A 25100-nucleotide genomic window follows, 5' to 3' on the forward strand; every position below is an offset into this window, starting at 1 on the left:
AAAAATCGTGTTAAACACTACTATTGCACACATGGAACTTATGTGACTTGTTAAGCACATTTTTATTCCTGAACGTATTTAGGCTTGCCATAACAAAGAGGTTGAATACTTGACTCATTTTTTACTAATTGTATTATTCCACTTTGACATTATGGGGTATTGTGTGTAGTAGGCTAGTCACAAAAAAATATAAATGTAATCCATTTTAAATTCAGGCTGTAACAACAAAATGTGGAAAAAGTCAAGGGGCGGAAATACTTTCTGAAGGCACTATGTTTTAAAAATATACTATTGTTAATCATTATAGATACCACAGTTTTATTGATTCAGTGACCTGTATGTCAGTGGTGTATTACTGTTATTGGAGGGATGTGGCGTTATAGATAATATTGACTTCATATTGGCATTAAAACAGGTCAGAGGGTTAATGAGTGTCACAGTTTTAATGGTTCTCTGGCTTTGGGTCGAGTGACATGGTTTTTATGGTCGAGAGCACACGAAGGCTTGCTACCATAACCATTCCATTTCCTCTCTCCATTATGAAAATAGAGAAGCAGACCATTACACAACTCATCCATCTAAAGATCGCAAAATATGACAATTAATGTGTATGTGTATGTGTGTGTGTGTAGGGAGGGTGGAATAGTTTAGAAAAAACTTTTAACCAATCACAGTGAGGATGAAACTTTCAGCAGATTTTGAGGCAAGAGTACAAGCTGAGAAAATGATACTGTGGACAAGAGCAAGGTTTAGCATCAAATAAGCACATGCACACACTGATGAAAGCTCTTTGTCCTGACATTTGAGTGAAGCTTGTGGAAGAAAGGGACAATGTCATACTGGGAGGGGGGGAGATATGACAGTGAGGCAGAAAGAAAGAGGTGAAGCTAGAGGATTTGCTTCGCTCACAATCTGTCCGGGTGTGAGAAGCCCTTTTTTGTATTGAGGTCTATGAGAGAATATTGAATTACGTGAGGCTTGTTTGATCGAATATAAGTTTCGTAATGTTTAGGCTTTTACAAATGTACTGATATAAGTGGATGCACGTGGCATTCCAGCAACATTGAAATAAACAACTTACTTGTGCCTGTTGTTCACCCGCGTATCTTCCCTATCATTGGCTAGAATGGTCCTACCTGATCTCGCCTGCCTTCAATCATCGATGACATGCATTTCCATTGTTAGAGTGGTCACTCTTTAATCTTTGAGTGAGGCCACTGCTTCTAGACCGTGTGTGCGTGTGTGTGTGCATGCGTGAGCGTATTTGATTTGTGAGTGTTGTTTGTGTACCTTCTTGTGGTAGATGCTGCACACTCCTCTCTCCAGGTCTGGCAGTCGGAAGAGCAGGGCTCTAACGGAGGGCAGGGTGACGGCATCAGACTCCAGGATCTCACATACAGCAAATTGTCTCTCACATATAGACCTGTGGGGTGAAGAAGAGCCTCCAGGGTTGACATTCTGTATACAGAAGCACAAGTGCTATTTTCAGTTTCCTCCCCAGCAACACAATGTGCATTAGGCGTTAGAGTGGGACTGCAGAGTGCAGAGAGACATGTGCATGTGTGCAGGCATGTGTGTGTAATCTGGGTTTTATTCATGTAAGCGTGAAGCAGGGTTCTCTCATAACCTATCTGATGGTAGAATCGAAGATTTATAATCCTGACAGCAGATCTGAGCGAGTAAGTGAGATTACAGTCTCAGCCCAACCCCAAATCCATCCCTATCCCTCAGACACTAAGTGCAGATCTGAAAGGATTGCATAGGTCCGTGTGTGTACTTGCTCCAGGGTAAAGTTTCCCCTAGGTACATATTCCTAGGTTCAGCTTCCCCTCCCCTCCCCTAATCCTTAACCTTAACCATTAATGGGGGAAATGCAAAACTGACACAAGATCAGGGCCTCATGGCAACTTCACCGTACTCGGTTGCTGAAGCCCAAACCAGTCCCTTTCCTTTCCACTCGCCCCTCCATTTCCAAATTCACTCACGCCTCCACCATATGCACAAGTGATGTAAATCTGAGGGATTTAAAATGATCATGGGTTTAGGGGCCACTTTGACTGAGCCAGCAATGCTGCCAGCTCAAGAGCAAAGTGCTATCCCAACATGCACCGCAATATGTTTGGCGTTAACAATGTCATACAAAATAATGGAAAGGTGAGCCTAATTATATGCGAAATGCATTTGTTTGTGTCTGATTTCTAGGCTTGACACATGTAACAAATGAAATACCTCACAATTTAAATGTGTAACTGTTACGGAGGTTTCTATCTTGACAGGGGAAATTTGTTCATTTTAATTTAATCCTTGTTTTATTATTTAACGTGGAACATAAATTGCATCATTCAAGTCCCAAGTGTGTCCCGAAATTGATGGGTTAATTTGATCCCACAGGAGGTTGGTGGCACCTTAATTGGGGAGGACAGGCTCATGGTATGGCTAGAGTGGAATGGTATCAAATACATCAAACACATGGTTTCTATGTTTGATGCCACTCCGTTCCAGCCATTATTATGAGCCGTTGTTTGATTCACTCATCACTCTTGAAGTCATCCTCAGAGTTTCGTCAGCAACAGATGACCACGGAGGGCCCTCCAAGCAAGTTAGTATGGGCAAAGGACTGGTTTGGGATTCAGTGTGTACTTACTGTGCGTCTTTGAGGGGCTGGCTTACCCACTTCCTCATCAGTCTTCTACCAAATGAGGTGTGGGTGTGGTCTAACACCCACAACAAACTGCCCTTCATACCTCCATCTGTCTGTAACACACGCACACAAACCTTTCTGTGAAAAAGAGTACTGCACTTGGCCTAGTAATATCGTACCGTTCCAATGCTCCACAATAACAATTGCCCAAACTGAATTTAGGGCACAAAATAGCACATTTTAGGCCACGAACCCATGGTCTGACCTGAGTACCATTATATAAGATAAAGTTACATATGAAATACGGCCTTGTTGTATACAAGTAAACTGGAGGAAAAGTACAGTGGTTCGCCATGTAAAAGTTGCAGCGTACTGCAGCACAGCTTGCATGGTGCAGCAGAATTCTATGGCACGTTATTTAAGTGTCAGCCATTGTAACCATTAAAGCTAGTTAGTGCTAGTTTGACCACCAGAGGCATATTTGAGAAGCATTTGATAGCCTTCAATAGTGGCTGTACAAGAGCATATAAAACCTTTTTTGTAAAAACATAGTATATGGGACTGATTTTAATACATTTTGCTTCATTAATTTGATTAATATTATGGTGTTTCTATTCCAAGAAAAACCCTCAGGGTTTCCGTTAGGATGGAACGGAAAATATGGAGCTGTACAATGTGACGGTCGGGAGTAGGCTACAGTACTAAGAGCATAGCATGTCCACACCCTAATTGTATAATTCTAGTCTAACCAATACACAAACAGAGATTCAGTGAAAATAAAAAACTCTCATTGATTTACCAAGACCAGACCCCATACTTGTCTCAAAGCAGCGCGAAACGGTGCTAAAATAGTGACCACAGCGGGTAGGCTATTGCATCAAATGCTATTGCTTCTAACTTCAATATGCTTTTTAAATAAGACCTACACCACTTTTAACAGCACATTACTCAACACTAGTTAGACTCATGTTGCCTACAGTAGGCCTACAGTATATCGAAAATATTTTGATATTCAGATTAAAATCGCTCACTTTTATTTTTTTTACGAAATAACCTACAAAATATCGTTATTTATTATCAAGTTGATGGCACAGTCAAATAGCCCGGCAGCTACATAAAGCTGAGTGACTCACTCATTCAGGCTTTGGATCAAAATAAATATGTAGCAACATTCTTTCTGATAGTCTTTAAAAAATTACATGTTTTGGTTATCCCGACCTGGACACCATGTACATTATTATAATAGCCCTCCCGATTGGCGCAGCGGTCTAAGACACTGCATCACTGTGTAAAATGCATTGCTACAGATGCAGGTTCGTGACCAACAATTACATATGGGTATCCCGGTGGCGGCCGGCATGGGTATCGAACTTGCATCTGTAGCAATGCATTTTGCACTGCGATGCAGTGTCTTAAACTGCTGCGCCAATCAGGAGGGCTATTATAATACTGTACATGGTGTCCAGGTCAGGATAACCAAAACATTTCTTTATTAAAGACAAAAACTTCTGAGCCACAGTATTAATTATGAACACCCGGAGGTTCACTGGTAAGCAACATTTGCCTCGGGATCCATCCCAGTTGGTATTCTGTGCCAACTCGTGGCATCTCTTCGAACCCAGGAACGAGTAGCAACAAAGAAAGAAGCTGGCTTGATGAAAACAATGTCCATTTTGTCTGTCCTCTTTGGTCGCAATGTCATTTTTATTTAGATAAAGAGCTCGTTTTTGAATGGTAACTGTGTTAAGGGTGGAGTTTGGGGTGAGGTGAGGAGTACTGGAAAGGTGTGACTTTCAGCTTACAATAGACCATAAGTAGACAGCAGATCACCGATTATCCTCACTTTGATTATGCTGTAACAACATACTGTAGCACCATGACCAGGATCTCTATTCATTTAACTTCAAACGTCCCACCCTAGTCAACAGCCAGTGGAATCGCGTGGCGCGAAATACAAACACCTCAAAAATGCTAGAACTTCAATTTCTCAAATATATGACTATTTTACACCATTTTAACCTGTTAGGGCTAGGGGGCAGTATTGACACAGCCGGATAAAAAACGTACCCGATTTAATCTGGTTACTACTCCTGCCCAGTAACTAGAATATGCATATAATTATTGGCTTTGGATAGAAAACACCCTATAGTTTCTAAAACTGTTTGAATGGTGTCTGTGAGTATAACAGAACTCATATGGCAGGCAAAAACCTGAGAAGATTCCTTACAGGAAGTGGCCTGTCTGACAAGTTGTTGTTCATCTTGGCTCTTTTTATTGAAGACTGAGGATCTTTGCTGTAACGTGACACTTCCTACGGCTCCCATAGGCTCTCAGAGCCCGGGAAAAAGCTGAATGATATCGAGGCAGCCTCTCGCTGAAACACATTATCGCTTTTGGCAAGTGGCCGATCAGAGGACAATGGGCTTAGGGGCGTGCCCGAGTCGACCCCATGCTTTATTTTCTTTAGTCTGTTTACCTAAATACAGATTCCCGGTCGGAATATTATCGCTTTTTTACGAGAAAAATTGCATAAAAATGGATTTTAAACAGCGGTTGACATGCTTCGAAGTACGGTAATGGAATATTTAGAATTTTTTTGTCACGAAATGCGCCATGCTCGTCACCCTTCTTTACCCTTTCGCATAGTGTCTTGAACGCACAAACAAAACGCCGCTATTTGGACATAACTATGGATTATTTGGGACCAAACCAACATTTGTTATTGAAGTAGAAGTCCTGGGAGTGCATTCTGACAAAGACAGCAAAGGTAATAACATTTTTCTTATAGTAAATCTGACTTTGGTGAATGCTAAACTTGCTGGGTGTCTAAATAGCTAGCCCTGTGATGCCGGGCTACCTACTGAGAATATTGCAAAATGTGCTTTCACCGAAAAGCTATTTTAAAATCGGACATATCGAGTGCATAGAGGAGTTCTGTATCTATAATTCTTAAAATAATTGTTATGCTTTTTGTGAACGTTTATCGTGAGTAATTTAGTAAATTCACCGGAAGTTTGCGGGGGGTATTGCTAGTTCTGAACGTCACATGCTAATGTAAAAAGCTGTTTTTTGATATAAATATGAACATGATTGAACAAAACATGCATGTATTGTATAACATAATGTCCTAGGTGTGTCATCTGATGAAGATCATCAAAGGTTAGTGCTGCATTTAGCGGTCTTCTGGGTTTTTGTGACATTATATGCTAGCTTGAAAAATGGGTGTCTGATTATTTCTGGCTGGGTACTCTGCTGACATAATCTAATTTTTTGCTTTCGTTGTAAAGCCTTTTTGAAATCGGACAGTGTGGTTAGATTAACGAGAGTCTTGTCTTTAAAATGGTGTAAAATAGTCATATGTTTGAGAAAATGAAGTAATAGCATTTCTAATAACGCGCCACAGGATTCCACTGGCTGTTACGTAGGTGGGACGATTTTGTCCCGCCGGCCCTAGAGAAGTTAAAGTGTTGTTCTGTGCTACCCAGAGGGGCGGGGTAGGGGTCCACCCCCCCCCCCCCGCCCATCCTCATGGGCTAGGTCCGTCTTCTGTGCATGGCTCTGCGGCCCATCCCGTGCCCCTTGCACTCATGTCTTGAACCTCTCGCGCCCACTGCTACTTCAGTGGATACCAATATGACCAATATATATTGTCCTGCTAATAACAGGGTTAATAATATATATGTGTGAATATCCAAGGGGCTTTTATATCATTCTAAATTAATAATAATCGTTTTGTTTAAAAAAAAAAATATTTGAGATGATTTCGTTTGCAAATAACGTAAAATGAGCGAAAAAAAGGCAGAGAAAAAGGCCATTCTTGAACATGGGGTGAGACATTGTTACTAATTTGTAAATAAAGCCAGTTTGTTTTTTAGAATTATTTATTTCTGTTTTTAGAGGGAGAGAAACCAAAAACCTACAGTCATCTCATGGGTCTCCCATTCGAGGCCGGCACCGTTATTGAACCAGCATCTGTAGCAACACAGCTTTCACTGCGATGCAGTGTCTTAGACCGCTGCGCCACGCAGGCGTTGTACAACGTGACGGGGTCGGGAGTAGACTACAGTACTACAGTAAGAGCAAAATAATCCTAACATTTCCACATCCTAACTGCAGTGTAAGTTACTCTTAGAATAAAAACCTTAGTGTAACAACAGTTTTAGTAAGTAATACTTAAGTCGTGCACAATTATATATCTATCGATAATTAGTTAGGTGTATGTCACCCACTCATTGTCAGTTAGAGACACAGTAGGACCCAAAAGCATAATCAGTGCTCCAACTCCCCCTTGCGCTGGTCTGGAGCAATGAAGTAGTGACGCAGGGTACCATACGAAACCACAAATTACCTCTAAGTCCCGCAGCATAATCGCAAAACATTTAGTGGAGCAACCACTCATTCACTAACACGTACCTGGTTGGTGAGTATCTCCAGGTTTCTGAGAGTGGGAGCACTGAGGACCATACCGTCTGACTCACAGGAGAGGTGCCTGAACGAACTTAAAGTCACACACACACAGAGAATTACCACATACAATATTACAAGAGTCACAGGGAGTCAGTCTGTGGCAACCACAAGGGCGGTGTGTGTGTATGTGTGTGAGTACCTGTGGTGCAGTAGTACTCTCTGCAGGTTAAACTCTGTGAGGTAGTGGATGAGAGGACCCAGACAGCAGACCACAGGGCTTTCCAAAGAGGCTATACTGGAGAGAGGTCTGGAACCTGGGGATGGTCACACAAACACGCACACACTGCCATGAGTCACAACCTCGTGCCTCATTTTGTTTGAGAATACTTGTTTTGTTGATCGTCCGCCAGCGTCGCCAAAATCCACACCTACAGTACACGCTGTCCCAACAGAAAATATTTTTCACTTAAAGGACAGATGGAAGCACAGATCTGTAATTCATGACATGAAGCCTCTATTATTTTATTTTTTTCACTCACTCACACACACACACACACACACACACACACACACACACCACACACACACACACACACACACACACACACACACACACACACACACACACACACACACACACACACACACACACACACACACACACACACCTGAGTCCTGTGTGTGACAATAGAACTCAGTGACAGTGTTCATTGCAGAGGCAAAGTCAAACTGAGCACTGTCCCTCTTCTCTATACGTACACCATCACCAGCCTGCACACTGCAGAAAGAGAGAGGCAAATAGAGAGGGAGGGGAGAGAGGGAGAAGGCAGGTAGAAAAGAGTGACAGAAGGAGGGAATAGGAGGTAGAGAGAGGTTATTACACCAGCTCCTATAAGAATCAACCTGTTAGTCAGAACAACTCAGGCACAAAAATCTAAGATCAAGTAAAATATTTAAGAAAAATATACAGTACCAGTCAAAAGTTTGGACACACCTACTCATGCCAGGTTTTTTATTTATTTGTACTATTTTCTACATTGTAGAATAATAGTGAAGACATCAAAACTATGAAATAACACATATTGAATCATGTTGTAACCAAAAAAGTATTAAACAAATCAAAATATATTTTATATTTCAGATTTCTTCAAATAGCCACCCTTTGCCTTGATGACAGCTTTGCACACTCTTAGCATTCTCTAAACTAGCTTCATGAGGTAGTCACCTGGAATGCATTAATAGGTATGCCTTGTTAAAAGTACATTTGTGGAATTTCTTTCCTTCTAATGCATTTGAGCCAATCAGTTATGTTGTGACAAGGTAGGGGTGGTATACAGAAGATAGCCCTATTTGGTAAGACACCAAGTCCATATAATGGCTAAAACAGCTCAAATAAGCAAAGAGAAACAATAGTACATCATTACTTTAAGACATGAAGGTCAGTCAATCTGGAAAATTTCAAGAACTTTGAAAGTTTCTTCAAGTGCAGTCACAAAAACCATCAAGCGCTATTATTAAACTGGCTCTCATGAGAACCGCCACATGAAAGGAAGACCCAGAGTTACCTCTGCTGCAGAGGAGACCAGCCTCAGAAATTGCAGCCCAAATAAATGCTTCAGAGTTCGAGTAACAGACACATCTCAACATCAACTGTTCAGAAGAGACTGCGTGAATCAGGCCTTCATGGTCAAATTGCTGTAAAGAAACCACTACAAAAGGAAACCAATAAGAAGAAGAGACTTGCTTGGGCCAAGAAACACGAGCAATAGACATTAGACCGGTGGAAATCTGTCCTTTGGTCTGATGAAGCCAAATGAGATTTTTTCTTCCAACCGCTGTGTCTTTGTGAGACACAGAGTAGGTGAACGGATGATCGCTGCATGTGTAGTTCCCACCGTGAAGCATGGAGGAGGTGGTGTGATGGTGTGGGGATGCTATGCTGGTGACACTGTCAGTGATTTATTTAAAATTCAAGGCACACTTAACCAGCATGGATACCACAGTGATACACCATCCCATCTGGTTTGCGCTTAGTGGGACTATCATTTGTTTTTCAACAGGACAATGAATCAACACACCTTCAGGTTGTGTAAGGGATATTTGACCAAGAAGGAAAGTGATGTCGTGCTGCATCAGATGACCTGGCCTCCACAATCGCCCGACCTCAACCCAATTGAGATGGTTTGGGATGAGTTGGACCACAGAGTGAAGGAAAAGCAGCCAACAAATGCTCAGCATACACTACCGTTCAAAAGTTTGGGGTCTCTTAGAGATGTCCTTGTTTTTGAAAGAAAATCAATTTTTTTTGTCCATTAAAATAACATAAATTTGATCAGAAATTAAGTGTAGACATTGTTAATGTTATAAATGACTATTGTAGCTTAAACATCTGATTTTTTCTGGAATATCTACAGCACATAGGCATACAGAGGCCCATTATCAGCAACCATCACCCCTGTGTTCCAATGGCACGTTGTGCTAGCTAATCCAAGTTTATCATTTTAAAAGGCTAATTGATAATTGGAAAACCCTTTTGCAATTATGTTAGCACAGCTGAAAACTTGTTCTGATTAAAGAAGCAATAAAACTGGCCTTCTTTAGATTAGTTGAGTATCTGGAGCATCAGCATTGTGGGTTCGATTACAGGCTCTAAATGTCCAGAAACAAAGACCTTTCTTCTGAAACTCGTCAGTCTATTCTTGTTCTCAGAAATGAAGGCTATTCCATGCGAGAAATTGCCAAGAAAAAACAATGCAATTTCTAAGTGACCCCAAACTTTTGAAATGTAGTGTATGTGGGAACTCCTTCAAGACTGTTGGAAATGCATTCCAGGTGAAGCTGTTTGAGAGAATGCCAAGAGTGTGTAAAGCTGTCATCAATGCAAAGGGTGGCTATTATGAAGAATCTAAAATGAGAAATATATTTTGACTTGTTTAACACTTTTTTGGTTACGACATGATTCTTCATTGTTATTCTACAATGTACAAAATAGTAAAAATAAATTAAAACCCTTGAATTTGTGTCTTTTGACTGGTACCGTAGTTACAAAAAAAGTGAATAAAAATATCTAAGAAATATATTTAATAAAAAAGTAATTTAACAATAACATTGATGAAGATCGTCATATGTGACAATCTGTTTACATTATGCTTGCATTATGGGTAATTCCACGATAACGGAATTGCACCAAAAAAAACAGATTTCAAAGTTTAACAAACCATACAAGGACTATATTTAACAATGTACACTGAACATGTGCAAAAATCACATTTACTGGAAGAACTGTGCAGATGCAAAGTTTGGTAACATAATTTCTGTAAAATCTCCCTGTTTTTTGTGTGAACATGTCTTCCCAAAATTCTGTTAAATATCTGCTACGAATTAAGATTAAAATATGTCTGCAGGAAGAATGGGGTGTCAGCTATGACATGACACCTTGAGTTTATAAAAAATATATATATATAAAAAAAAAAAAAAAAAAAAAAAAAAATAAAAAAAATTTGGATTATTGAAGTGGATTTATACCTGGTAAAATAATTGCGGTTACATAATTTCATCATGGCTCCCTGATCTGTACTACACAGAAAGGCATAATTATGGATATGTAAGTCATTCTCTTCTTGGTGATGTATCCTAAATAGGTACACAAAGGTAGGAATATGCAATATCTTACTATGCATATTTGGGTATTATTCTATACACTGGCTATTATATTAATGAGCTCTGCCACCAAACACCAAATTTGGTTGGTCCAGACCAAATCTGAACCAATCATAGATGACTTAGATTGGACATCAAAGTACAGCACAGTAGAGATCAGTACAGTAGAGTTCAGTACATTATAGTTTAGTCAACTCTAGTGTGTACAGAGTAGAGTAAAGTACAGCACTGAACAGTAGAGTTCAGCACAGTATAGTTCAGTACAGTAGAGTATAGTTCAGTACATGATAGTGTAGTCAACTCTACAGTACTGTGCGGAACTCTACTTCACTATTATACTCTACTGAACAATGCTCTACTTTTCTTTACCATACTGTATTATACTGTACTGAACTATAATCTACTTTTCTTTACTGTACTCTACCGTGCTGTCCAAACTTGTGAAACAAACATCTAATGGGTTCAGATTTGGTCTTAACCAATCACGGACGTCTACGCTGAGTGTACAAAACATTAGGAACACCCCTTTCTATGACAGATTGACCAGATGAATCCAGGTGAAAGCTATGATCCTTTATTGATGTCACTTGTTAAATCCACTTCAAAATCAGTGTAGATGATGGGGAGGAGAAGGATTTTTAAGCCTTGAGACATGGATTGTGCATGTGTGCCATTCAGAGGGTGAATGGGCAAGACAAACGCTTTGAATGGGGTATGGTAGTAGGCACCAGGCACCCCAGTTTGAGTGTGTCAAAAACTGCAATGCTGCTAGGTTTTTCACACTCAAGGGTTTTCCGTGTGTATCAGAAATGGTCCACAACCCAAAGGACATTCATCTAAATTGACACAACTGTGGGAAGCATTGGAGTCAACATGGGCCAGCATCTCTGTGGAATGCTTTCGACACCTTGTGGAGTCCATGCTCTGACAAAATTCAGGCTGTTCTGAGGGGAAAAGGGAGTGTAACTCAATATTATGAAGGTGTTCTAATGTTTTGTACACTTAGTGTATGTTTGGGCCAAATTAAGGCCTGTCAAGACGTCTGTGGATGTTGAAATCAGGGCTGGTTCGGACCAACCGAATAATGTATGTAAACTAAACCGTCTGGTGTCGGTCAGTGGGTGAGGATGCTGGTTACAGTAAATGGAAAGAGATGGGGTTCATGAGTAGGTGTCAATAAGAGCTGGGAGCGGTGACATTAAATTGGAGAGAGACAGAAGAAAGAGAAGAGAGCGAGGGGTTGACCACCAGATAACAGAAAGAAGTTATTAGCTGAACATAACAGTATGCCAGCGGAAGGGAGAACATTAGCAGGTGACCCAACTGTGGTTTGTGACTGCTATGATTCCGCACTGTAGCCAATTCAATTGCTGAATTAACGTTAACGATTTTTTGCAAATTCTATTACTGATTTGGTAACAGAATCTTTTGTTTTAATCACTTAATAAAGTCAATTGATATCTGTAAAAACACTATATCTAATTGATTGGTCTACCTTTACGTGTTACTTCTTTGAACTTTCATTATCCTCCCTCCACATGCTGTATTAAAGAAATGTTAAAATATCTTAAAGATATGTTGATTTTTGGTAAGAGAAGGCCATGTTTCTTAAACTTACCGAAAAATAACCTAAAGTAAATATACAGTGCCTTCAGAAAGTATTTATACTCCTTGACTTATTCCACATTTTGTTGTGTTACAGCGTGAATTCCAAATAAACTTAGCAAAAAAAGAAACGGTTGAAAGTGAGAGGACGTTTCTTTTCTTGCTGAGTTTATTTCGAATTCAGGCTGTAACGTTTATTTTCAGCAAACTTAACAAGTGTAAATATTTGGATGAACATAAGATTCAACAACTGAGACAAACTGAACAAGTTCCACAGACATGTGACTAACAAAAATTGAATAATGTGTCCATGAACAAAGGGGGGGGGGGGGGGGGGTGGGGGTGGTCAAAATCAAAAGTCAGTATCTGGTGTGGCAACCAGCTGCATTAAGTACTGCAGTGCATCTCATCCTCATGGACTGCACCAGATTTGCCAGTTCTTGCTGTGAGACGTTACCCCCCTCTTCCACCAAGGAATCTGCAAGTTCCCGGACATTTCTGGGGGGGAATGGCCCTAGCCCTCACCCTCCCGGGCAAACAGGTCCCAGACGTGCTCAATGGGATTGAGATCTGGGCTCTTTGCTGGCCATGGCAGAACACTGACATTCATGTCTTGAAGGAAATCACACACACAGAACAAGCAGTATGGCTGGTGGCATTGTCATGCTGGAGGGTCATGTCAGGATGAGCCTGCAGGAAGGGTATCACGAGGGAGGAGGATGTCTTCCCTGTAATGCACAGTGTTGAGATTGCCTGCAATGACAACAAGCTCAGTCCGATGATGCTGTGACACACCGCCCCCAGACTATGACGGACCCTCCACCTCGATCCCGCTCCAGAGTACAGGCCTCGGTGTAACGCTCATTCCTTCGACGATAAACACGAATCCGACCATTACCCCTGGTGAGACAAAACCGCGACTCGTCATTGAAGAGCACTTTTTGCCAGTCCTGTCTGGTCCAGCGACGTTGGGTTTGTGCCCATAGGTGACTTTGTTGCCGGTGATGTCTGGTGAGGACCTGCCTTACAACAGGCCTACAAGCCTCAACCCTCAGTCCAGCCTCTCTCAGCCTATTGCGGACAGTCTGAGCACTGATGGAGGGATTGTGCGTTCCTGGTGTAATTCGAGAAGTTGTTGTTGCCATCCTGTACCTGTCCTGCAAGTGTGATGTTCGGATGTACCGATCCTGTGCAGGTGTTGTTACACGTGGTCTGCCACTGCGAAAACGATCAGCTGTCTGTCCAGTCTCCCCGTAGCGCTGTCTTAGGCGTCTCACAGTACGGACATTGCAATTTATTGCCCTGGCCACATGTGCAATCCTCATGCCTCCTTGCAGCACGAGGCATCTTTCTTTTGGTGTTTTTCAGAGTCAGTAGAAAGGCCTCTTTAATGTCTTAAGTTTTAATTGCCTACCGTCTGTAACCTGTTCGTGCCTTAACGACCGTTCCACAGGTGCATGTTCATTAATTGTTTATGGGTCAAGCATGGGAAACAGTGTTTAAACCCTTTACAATGAAGATCTGTCAAGTTATTTGGATGTTTACAAATTATCTTTGAAAGACAAGGTCCTGAAAAAGGGACGTTTCTTTTTTTGCTGAGTTTAGATTAAATATATACTTTTTCCTCACCCATCTACACACAATACCCCATAATGATGAAGTGAAAACACGTTTTTTGAAATGCTTACACATTTATTGAAAATGAAATACAGAAATATCTAATTTACATAACTTATTCACACCTGAGTCAATACTTTGCAGAAGCACCTTTGGCAGCGATTACAGCTGTGAGTCTTTCTGGGTAAGACTAAGAGCTTTCCACACCTGGATTGTGCAACATTTGACTATTTTCTAAATTCTTACAGCTCTGTCAAAGTGGTTGTGGTTCAGTTCTAGACAACCATTTTTAGGTCTTGCCATAGATTTTCAAGTAGAATTAAGTCAAAACTGTAACTCGGCCACTCAGGAACCATCACTGTCTTCTTGATAAGAAACTCCAGCGTAGATTTGGCTTTGTGTCTTAGGTTATTGTCCTGCTGAAAGGTGAATTACTCTCCCAGTGTCTCCACAGTCTTTAATGATTACAAGCATACCTATAACATGATGCAGCCACCACTATGCTTGAAAAGATGGAGGGGGAAAGGGAATCAAAGAGGTGCCTTAAATCGACATCCAGGTCTTTGGTGGTACTCAGTAATGTGTTGTATTGGATTTGCCCTAAACATAACACTTTGTATTCAGGACAAAAAGTGAATTGCTTCGCCACATTTTTTGCAATAAGGCACTAAAGTAATACTGCAAAGAGGATGCATGTTTTGGAATATTTTTATTCTGTACAGGCTTCCTTCTTTTCACTCTGTCAATTAGGTTAGTATTGTGGAGTAACTACAATGTTATTGATCCATCCTCAGTTTTCTCCTTTCACAGCCATTAACCTGCTGAGGACAGACGTTCCGCTAGCGGAACCCCGTTCCGCCTGCGGAACCCCTAGCCAACAGCCAATGGCATCGCACGGCGCCATTGGCTGTTTACACCATTTTAAAGATAACTCTCGTTAATCTAACCACATTGTTCGATTTCAAAAAGGCTTTACAGCGAAAGCAAAACATTAGATTATGTTAGGAGAGTACACAGACAAAAATTATAACACAGCCATTTTCCAAGCAAGCATATATGTCACATAAACCCAAACCACAGCTAAATGCAGCACTAACCTTTGATGATCTTCATCAGATGACACTCCTAGGACATTATGTTATACAATACATGCATGTTTTGTTCAATCAAGTTCATATTTATATCAAAAACCAGCTTTTTACATTAGCATGTGATGTTCAGAACTAGCATACCCACCGAAAACTTCCGGTGAATTTACTAAATTACTCATGACAAACGTTGACAAAATACATAACAATTATTTTAAGAATTATAGCTACAGAACTCCTTGCAATCGCGGTGTCAGATTTTAAAATAGCTTTTTGGTGAAAGCACATTTTGCAATATTCTAAGTACATAGCCCAGCCATCACGGGCTAGCTATTTTGACACCCACCAAGTTTGGGGCTCACTAAACTCAGAATTACTATTAGAAAAATTGGATTACCTTTGCTGTTCTTCGTCAGAATGCACTCCCAGGACTTCCACTTCAACAACAAATGTTGTTTTGGTTCCAAATAATCCATAGTTATATCCAAATACCTCCGTTTTGTTCGTGCGTTCAGGTCACAATCCGAAGGGTGACGCGCGAGCGCATTTCGTGACCAAAAATGTCAAAATATTCCATTACCGTACTTAGAAGCATGTCAAACGCTGTTCAAAATACATTTTTATGCTATTTCTCTTGTAAAATAGCAATAATATTCCAACCGGGCAACATTGTATTCATTCAAAGGCTGAAAGAAAAAAATGGAGTAGTCTCGTGAATGCGCATCTCAGTCTCACTGTCCCCAGGCTGACCACTTAAAAATTCTGCTGCTGTTCTTTGCCCAGAGACAGCAGACACCCCATTCCACTTTCTGGCGGCTTTAGAGAGCCAATGGAAGCCTTAGAAAATGTCACGTTACAGCACAGATGCTGTATTTTCGATAGAGATGCAACAGAAGGACAACAAATTGTCAGACAGGGCACTTCCTGTATGGAATCTTCTCAGGTTTTGGCCTGCCATATGAGTTCTGTTATACTCACAGACACCATTCAAACAGTTTTAGAAACTTTAGAGTGTTTTCTATCCAAATCTACTAATTATATGCATATTCTCGTTTCTGGGCAGGAGTAGTAACCAGTTTAATTCGGGTACGTTTTTTATCCGGCCGTGAAAATACTGCCCCCTATCCCAAAGAAGTTAAACTCTCTAACTGTTTTAAAGTCACCATTGGCCTGAAGGTGAAATCCCAGAGTTGTTTCCTTCCTCTCCGGCAACTGAGTTAGGAAGGACGGCTGTATCTTTGTAGTGACTGGGTGTATTGATACACCACCCAAAGTGTAATTACTAACTTCACCATGCTCAAAGGGATATTCATTGTCAGCTTTTTTTATTTTACCCATCGACCAGTAGGTGCCCTTCTTTGCAAGGCATTGGAAAACCTCCCTGGTCTTTGTGGTTGAATCTGTGTTTGAAATCCACTGCTCGACTGAGGGACCTTACAGATAAGTGTGTGTGGGGTACAAAAATTAGGTAGTCATTCAAAAATCATGTCAAACACTATTACTGCACACAGAGTGAGTCCATGCAATTGATTATGTGACTTATTAAGCAAATTTTTTACTCCTGACCTAATTTAGACTTGTCATAAAAGGGGTTGAATATGTATTGATTCAAGCCATTTAAGCTTTTCATTTTTTATTAATTTGCAAAAACATCAAAAAACATAATTCCACTTTGACACTTGGGCTGTATAGGCCAGTGACAACAAAATTGCAATTTTATATTTTTTTTATTCTGGCTAAAGGCACTGTAAGTGTTGATATTTGTTATAAGTGTTGTACATCAAAACATTTGTGTTGATGTACTTTAAAATCTTTTAATACTTTTTCTGGTAGATGTTTTCTAAGAGCCCCTTTTCTACCTGTTTGACAAGAAATCAAAGCCTGCTTATTCCACATTTTTGGGGTGGACACTTTTTGAGAAATGTATATATGCCTAGGGCTGTGGCGGTCATGAAATTGTGTCAGCCGGTGATTGTCAAGCAAATAACTGCCCGTCTCACGGTAATTGACCGTTAATTAGCATAAAAACATTTAGCATCTCCTGGTTTCCACACACCTACAAGCCAATGATGCAGACCTTTGGAACATCTACATTTTAAAATGTCTAATAAATCCATTTAATATAGCCTACACCATAACAATAAATCCATTATTTATTTTGGACAGGTCTAAAGAAACATATGAACAATGTAGTCTATTTCAGAAGAACAAAAAAGCATACTCTGCGTTGTCCTTATGTTAGCCCCTGATATGGCTAGAATTCCGGGCTACACTCGTTCATTTAGAGGCCAAGAGTTGTTTAGAATTCCGTGGCATTATTTTTAAAATGATTTTATAGTATGAAGAATACAATTGAACATAGCTTAATAAAAAAGTAAGTACTGTGCCGCCTTGTTCATAGATTTGTCTAAAGCTTTTGACACTGTAGACCATGTGATACATTTGGGTAAGCTGTCGTCAATAGGACTGGGATTGGATGCCTGTTGTTGGTTTCATGACTATCTAAAGGATAGAAGTCAGGCTGTTAGAGTCGACGGCATCCAGTCGGAGTCATTGGAGTTGGTCAAAGGGGTCCCAAAAGGTTCTATACTTGGTCCATTACTGTTCACTCTCTACATAAACAATATCGGTGATGAGATAAGAAAGTGTCAAATTAATTTATATGCTGATGACACTGTCATGTACTCTATCGCTTCAACGGCTACCCAAGCATTATCACTATTGGAGACAGATGAAGATATTACAAGGGTCAGCTGAAACTTGTTTTAAATGCAAAGAAAACACATTCTGATTTTTAGATTCAAAAAGTTGGTTGAAAATACACTTGCACTTACGAGCTTAGATGGCTCTCGAATTAATCAGGTCTCTCCATATAAATACTTAGGGATATGGTTGGATGATAAATTGTCTCTTAAAATGCATATTGACGAACCTTGTAAACGGCTAAAAATCAAGCTAGGCTTCCTCTATAGAAACAGGACATGTTTGTCCTCTACAAATAGAGGACAAATTGTGGAAGCTACTTTTATGTCTGTTATAGATTATGGGGATATTATTTACATGCATGCTACGGCATCCACACTTAAATCGCTGGATGCTACTTATCATTGCGCACTTAGGTTTATTATTACGGGTGCTAGCTACAGAACTCACCACTGTGTTTTATATCAAAATGTAGGTTGGACTTCGCTGTCTGTGAGACGAGAACAACATGCTCTCGTGTTTGTCTATAAAGCACTTCTGAATAAACTACCTTCTTATTTATCATCACTCATCAATATTAGAATTCCTAAAACCAGGTCTCAAGCATGGATTACACTTGAGGCCCATGCGATTTCCACAGAGTTGGGTATGGCTGCCTTTTCCTGTTACGCTCCTTGCTTATGGAATTGCCTGCAGACTAAACTTAAACTTGAGCCTCTTGTCCCCCTTGCCCATTTAAAAAATGTATTGGAGGATTTTTGTATTGCTTGTAACTGTTTCAGGTAATGCAAGTTTTTGTGCTGTTAGGGGAATAACTTGTGTGTAAATGTAATTTGCTGCTGTATTTTTTTGTGTTATCTATGATTGTTTGTCTAGTTTAGTTTCTTATATCATTGTACCTAAACTGTATGTGTAAACATGTATACGCAGGGCCCAGCTGTAAAAGAGACCTTGGTCTCAGTCTGTGTTCCTTGTTGAAATAAAGGTATAATAATAATAATAATAAAATAGAAAGGATATTTTCTCCAAACTATTTTAAAAGGAAATGCACACATGAAGCTATTCTGTGTTGAGCAGTTAACAAAGAAACTGGTCCTATTTGCTTAATTTAGAGTTATTTATGCAACTATAGTTGTAATACAAATGTTGGGCTATATGTTTAGATTTTTTATACATTCTAAGGCTGCATGATGGGACACAAGTTGCAAGCTGCACACACTTAATCAGTCTCTCATTCACAATTTGACAAGCACTTGATAATATTCTCACCAGTCCTTGAATTTCCCGGCAGCATCCCCCTTGTGTGGCCGTAATGCTCCCTAAAAAAATCCATGCCTTTTGCGGTCAAAGTGGCCGTTGGGCCAAATATAATAGGCTAATTATAATTCCCTTGTCCCGGCTGTCGTGCTCCGATGAAACTCTCACTCACATGGCTGTCTCAGATGTAGCCAATGCCCGCACAGGCATTTCAGGAAAGAAGTAGGCTACAAGTGAATGAAGACAGACACAGAGGACGCAACTGCGCACGTCCCTATTATCGAATTCCACTGCGTATATTGAAGATGTTAGAACATTTAGCCTACTTTCGTAAGCCAACAATATGTGTAGGCATAACAAACAGCAAAAGCACTAGCCTATGTCAATCTACTATCCCCATAGTACAGAATTTGACCTATTCTATTGGTCAACTTGTCCTTCTGTGCAATAAATAAATAAGCCAAACTCTGGGACAGTTGTGGGATGAGATAGATCCCAAATTAATACAACCACTCGCATCAAAAAAAAATTCAAAGCAATGAGGCTGATCGTCTAGCTTAAAATGCTGATAGCCTAATAGTTAGTTTATCATCCCCAAACTTGAAACACACTCCAGTATGTATGCCAGTTAGGCTCTATACCGGTTATAAAGCAGATTAATGTGCTTAATTTTAAGAAGTTATTTGTCCACTTTAGTTGTGATACAAACCTTATCAAAACATATAGGCCTATGGGCTAGGATACATGAGGTGTGCGACTATGATTACAAAAAGTCGCAAAAAAAAGGTATGCGCTGTTTCTTGCCTTAATGCACAAGCTGGCATCATTCAGTATAATACATCATTCATGTGATAGTCTGATGTGTGGCAATAGCCTATTCTTAATTGACTGTCTTTACATATACTAAATCATATGTGTGAAATTAGTTTTGATTTAGAATGGACCATTATCATGCACCTGTCTCAGAACAGGGGCATGGGAAAAAAACTACATGTCATCTATGCACTTAAATAACAAATGGAGGACGCTTTTCCCATGGTTCATTTTCATGCCAGCCAGGTAGGCTATGTTCCTGTGTTAAAGTGAAGCAATGTGCTTAATATTAGGAAAGTTGATAAATACAATTTAGTAGGCCCAGCCTATAGAAAGCTGATGGGACCCTCTCTTAATAGAGCCCATCAATATTCTGTGTTTCTCAAGCAATTGCATAGCCTACAGAAATGTTATGCAACATGAGCTCATGGGCACTCATGAGGTGTTTGATTAGATTTTCGAAAACATTTGCATTGATGTCAGAATGATTAGAGGGACAATAGAGTAGCAGGCAGTTAGCAAGTGTGGTACGCTACTAATGACCATCAGTAGCATCAGAGCTTGGAGAAGCCTAATTACCGTGACTAAACGGTCACGTAGATTTGACTGTCGTCATGACTTGTGACCACCGGTGTGGCGGTAATACGGTCACCATAGCAGCCCTATATAGGCCTTAATTTCTCAATAATATAGACTCTTAAGGGGTCTAACACAGTCTACGCAAACAGAGCCAATGGAAGATTCAGTATTTTTGGAACGGAGGAGACTAGTACTTCCGAGAACACAAACACCTGCATCTTTCATAGCGAGCTAGCGAGGGACTGGGAAAGAGGGGAGGGAAACAGATAAAGTAATCCTTCTAACCCCCCCTTAAAAGATTTAGATGCACTATTGTAAAGTGGTTGTTCCACTGGATATTATAAGGTGAATGCACCAATTTGTAAGTCGCTCTGGATAAGAGCGTCTGCTAAATGACTTAAATGTAAATGTAAACAGTATAGGCAGGTCGGCCACCAGACAGACAGAGTCAGAATTGTGCACTAGGCCTATCTATCGATAATCAAAAGCTGCATTTCGCAATAAAATGCTGTATCTGGCAATTTCTTGGCTTACAATGTCTCACAATTTCAGTAGAGCAGAGCCCATTATCAATGAATAGGCTAGGATATTCTACACACAACAGGCCAAAGACTGAACACCCACTCGCATCAGTAGCGAAGGGCAGGCGAGCCAGCGCGAGGGAGAGAGAGGAAGGGGCAGGCAGAAGGAATGTCTTAGTAATCTGTATTTCGCAATGTCTTGTTTTGGCAAATTCAAAGTAGCCTAAAGCTCGCCTTTTCCTTTCTGGTTTAACTAAAATTACACAACTTTCCCCAGGCCTTTATAGGCTACCGTTTAGTTAGCCAATAACATAGAAAATAATATTTTTTGTGATAACTGCACTGTGATTTTAATTTTGTGGGGGGAAAAAAACTATTATTTGTTTTACTGAATCTTCAATGTCTGTCAACATCATACAGTACCCATTTTTTGCTTGTGCCTGACAAGTATTTATTCCTATGAAAGTCTCTCTCTCCTGTGATTTCAAGGACTCTGTGGCTTTGTCATCTCTTGCTGTTTCCAAGACAACCAAAGCGCTCGAGAGAGAGAGAGAGTTGGAGGATTCTCTTTAACAGCAACACACTGCACAAACACAGACAACCAATTGAACCAACCATATATTAGTCTGTAGGATTCAATTGTTGAAAACACAGACACAAACACAAAATGCCTCCAGCTGACTTCCATTCTAGCTAGAGATGGTTATAAAATACCAGCTATAGACAGTTTCCAGCTGTGCTAACATAATTGCAAAAGGGTTTTCTAGTGATCAGTTAGCCTTTTAAAATGATAAACTTGGATTAGCTAACACAACATGCCATTGGAACACAAGATATGATTGCTGCTAATGGGCCTCTACGCCCATGTAGATATTCCTTTTTTTTTAATTAAAAGCTGGAAATAGTCATTTACAACATTAACAATGTCTACACTATTTCTGATCAATTTGATTTTTATTTTAACGTACAAAAAAATTCACTTTTCATAAAAAAACTAGGACATTTCTAAGTGACCCCAAACTTTTGAACGGTAGTGTAATTATAATTTTTTTAAGCCCTATAAGTTCGTTGTTTACTATTGCTATCGTTGACAGCCATTTTCAAGTCTTGCCATAGATTTTCAAGCCGATTTGAGTCAAAACTGAAACTAGGCCACTCAGGAACATTGAATATCGTCTTGGTAAACAACTCCAGTGTATACTTGACCTTATGTTTCAGGTTATTGTCTTGCTGAAAGGTGAATTTGTCTCCCAGTGTCTGTTGGATAGCAGACAATCAGGTCTTCCTCTAGGAATTTGCCTGTGCTTAGCTCTATTCCTTTTCTTTCTATTCTAAAAAACATCCAAGTCCTTAGCAATGACAAGCATACCCAAAACATGATGCAGCCATCACTAAGAGTTTTTTTTGCCCCAAACAGAACACTTTGTATTCAGGTCAAAATGTTTTTGCAATAAGACACTAAAGTACTACTTCAAACAGGATGCAAGGTTTGGAATTTTTGTATTCTGTACAGGCTTCCTTCTTCTCACTGTCATTTAGGTTAGTATTGTGGAGTAACTACAATGTTGTTGATCCATCTTCCGTTTTCTCCTATTCAACTCTAACTGTTATAAAGTCACAGTTGGCCTCATGGTGAAATCCCAGATCGGTTTCCTTCCTTTCCGGAATCGGAGTTAGGAAGGATGCCTGTATCTTTGTAGTGACTGGGTGTATTGACACACCATCCAAAGTGTAATTAATAATGTCACCATGCTCAAAGGGATATTCATTGTCTATTTTTCTTATTTTTACCCATCTACATCTATATTGATTCAATATGGCATTATCCAGACGGATGTCTGTATATTTATATCTCATAGGAGAGAGTCACACCTTCGCCGTGGCCTGGGGTCACTCACCAGGAGTGGTAAGTACTGACGAAACTTGAAATCAACAAAATTTATGTTAGTGTGAATTAAATTGTCATGTTTGGATTGTTTCAAGAGTTCATGAAGAGCTATGAATTTTGATATGGTTCATTGTACTGTAAGTTCTATGGATTTATTGTTACAAAGAAACTGTTATTCTGTTCGTCGGACAGTTCAAAGACAAGCGACACAGGAATGCGGCAATATAATTTAGATAAGGTTTTTGATGAGTAGATCCAAGAATGCGTGTGCTTTCATGCTTTTTGTTTGAATGTTTTGGGACATGCAAAGTGAAGTTAATTAGACGATGGGATATACTGGGATTTAGTGCTCTTGGAAGAATAAAAACTGGGTTTAAATCAAAATCTAATTTTATTTGTCACATGCGCCGAATACAACAGGTGTAGACCTTACAGTGAAATGCTTACTTACAAGCCCTTAACCAACAATGCAGTTAAGAAAATACCTAAAAAATTTAATAAAATTTAAGTAAGAAGAACAAATAATTAAAGAGCAGATGTTGGTCATGGTTTAAACACTGATCATGGAGTCATTGGTAAACCGATCTACGTTTGTATATCATAGCGGTGAATTTTCTATACTGTTAAGACATAGAATATTTTGTATTTTTATCGTGAAGATTTCTGGTATGTACCATTTGCTAATTGTATTCTTATTGCGGAACTGTAATAAAATCTGATCACTTTTAAATGTAGTTCTCACATTTGAGTAATATTTCTTGAATTATTATTTGGTGAAATGTCTAATGGTAAATGTTATTCACAACATACATAGCAATTATGCTTGGTCTCCAACTGTGCATCTGTAACTCAATAATTTAATGCTCGGCCATTGATTGCAAGATATTAGCTCCTTGTTAGAAATCTATATTATTCAATTACTACACCCACACTGCTCGCGTGCGCCAACGAGCGTCTGTGTTGCCAAGGGCTAAAATAGAAGTCAGATCTATTTCTGACACAGATTGCGCTGCAAGTCCTGCCTCTCCCATCTCCTCATTGGTTTATAGAAGCAGGTACCCACGTGCCATCTCCTCATTGGTTATACCCACGTGGGGGACTGAAGACGAACGAGGTCAGTGGCGGTAATGCACCTAATTTATGAAAGTTGCCAATCGCAATATAAAGTCAAGAGAAGAAAAAGCATGGAACGATGAGAGATGACTAGAAACGATTCGATTGACCGTTTTATGTGTGGATTAATTGGTGGAGTAGAGGACCTTGTGCATTTCAGGTAAAATAACAACTCCATGTTTATATCCCAGGACAGCAAGCTAGCTAAATAGGACAAATTAGCTAACAAGTGCAAGCTAGCTAGCTAAATGTCCATAAATGTTTAATGCTTTTCGACCTGTTCCCAAATTAATATAATTGGTTCAGAGTTTGTTTTGATATTTTAACCTGCGTGTCGTGATCGCGTTGGGAGTGGGGGGACAAAATACATTCATGCACGATGGCGCAGCCGGTTTGGGTTCCGTGTTAGCCTCTTAATAATTGCATAACGGTAAACCTAGACACGTGCATCTTATAGCATTTCTGGTTCCTCTCTAGGTTTTTGCCTTTCTAGGGAGTTTTTCCTAGCCACCGTGCTTCTACACCATGCTTCTACAGCTGCATTGCTTGCTGTTTGGGGTTTTAGGCTGGGTTTCTGTACAACACTTTGATATATCAGCTGATGTAAGAAGGGCTATATAAATACATTTGATTCCAAGTGGTGACGCAAGGCTCGCAACCTTGGTATACCCACTGGATATGATTATGGACCTTATAGCATTCACATGATAATGGAGTAGGATGGTATATCAGAGTAGGATCATAGACCCCTACACTAATTCTCTGTCATCCTTAGACAAAGTGAATTTTCACTATTCTACAATTGTAAAATGTTAAGCAAAAATGTTCTCCTGAACGTATTTAGGCTTGCCATAACAAAGGGGTTGAATACTTATTTTCACCATAACATTCACATGGGTAGGGTTGCAAAATTCCCCAAATTCCACCTGTGATTTCTAGAAAACCTCACAAGTCCAACACTGACATCAGTGTGTGCATGTGTATGGTTGCAAAATTCCTTTAGCCTGGGAATTGGGGAAAGTTTTCCAGAAATCACGGGTGGAATTTTGCAACCCTACGCATGTGAACGTTACCGTGAAAATGTTAAGGGTCTTACATTTTAGCAGCGTGAAAGACTTGACACAGCACCTACATTGGAACCCTCCCAGGATCTCATTAACTGGTCACTTGACAGCCATGTGACAACCACACAGAGACTGTTACTAAAG

General features: G+C 39.9%; 1 protein-coding gene across 5 annotated transcripts in view; it reads right to left on the reverse strand.

Annotated features, from left to right (window-relative positions):
• msh3 (mutS homolog 3 (E. coli)) overlaps window positions 1-25100 on the reverse strand; it is a 161985-nt gene that overhangs the window by 121565 nt on the left and 15320 nt on the right. For all 5 annotated transcript variants that reach the window (XM_045707205.2, XM_045707201.2, XM_045707200.2 and 2 more), the window contains 5 exons: window positions 7717-7826; window positions 7248-7362; window positions 7055-7139; window positions 2645-2754; window positions 1291-1423 (listed from right to left, as the gene is read on the reverse strand). In XM_045707205.2, coding sequence (XP_045563161.1) covers window positions 1291-1423; window positions 2645-2754; window positions 7055-7139; window positions 7248-7362; window positions 7717-7826 — 553 coding nt within the window. The remainder of the gene's footprint in view (window positions 1-1290; window positions 1424-2644; window positions 2755-7054; window positions 7140-7247; window positions 7363-7716; window positions 7827-25100) is intronic.

Source organism: Salmo salar, chromosome 24, assembly GCF_965601325.2.
Source record: "Salmo salar chromosome 24, fSalSal1, whole genome shotgun sequence".
In the NCBI taxonomy this organism is placed as follows: domain Eukaryota; kingdom Metazoa; phylum Chordata; class Actinopteri; order Salmoniformes; family Salmonidae; genus Salmo; species Salmo salar.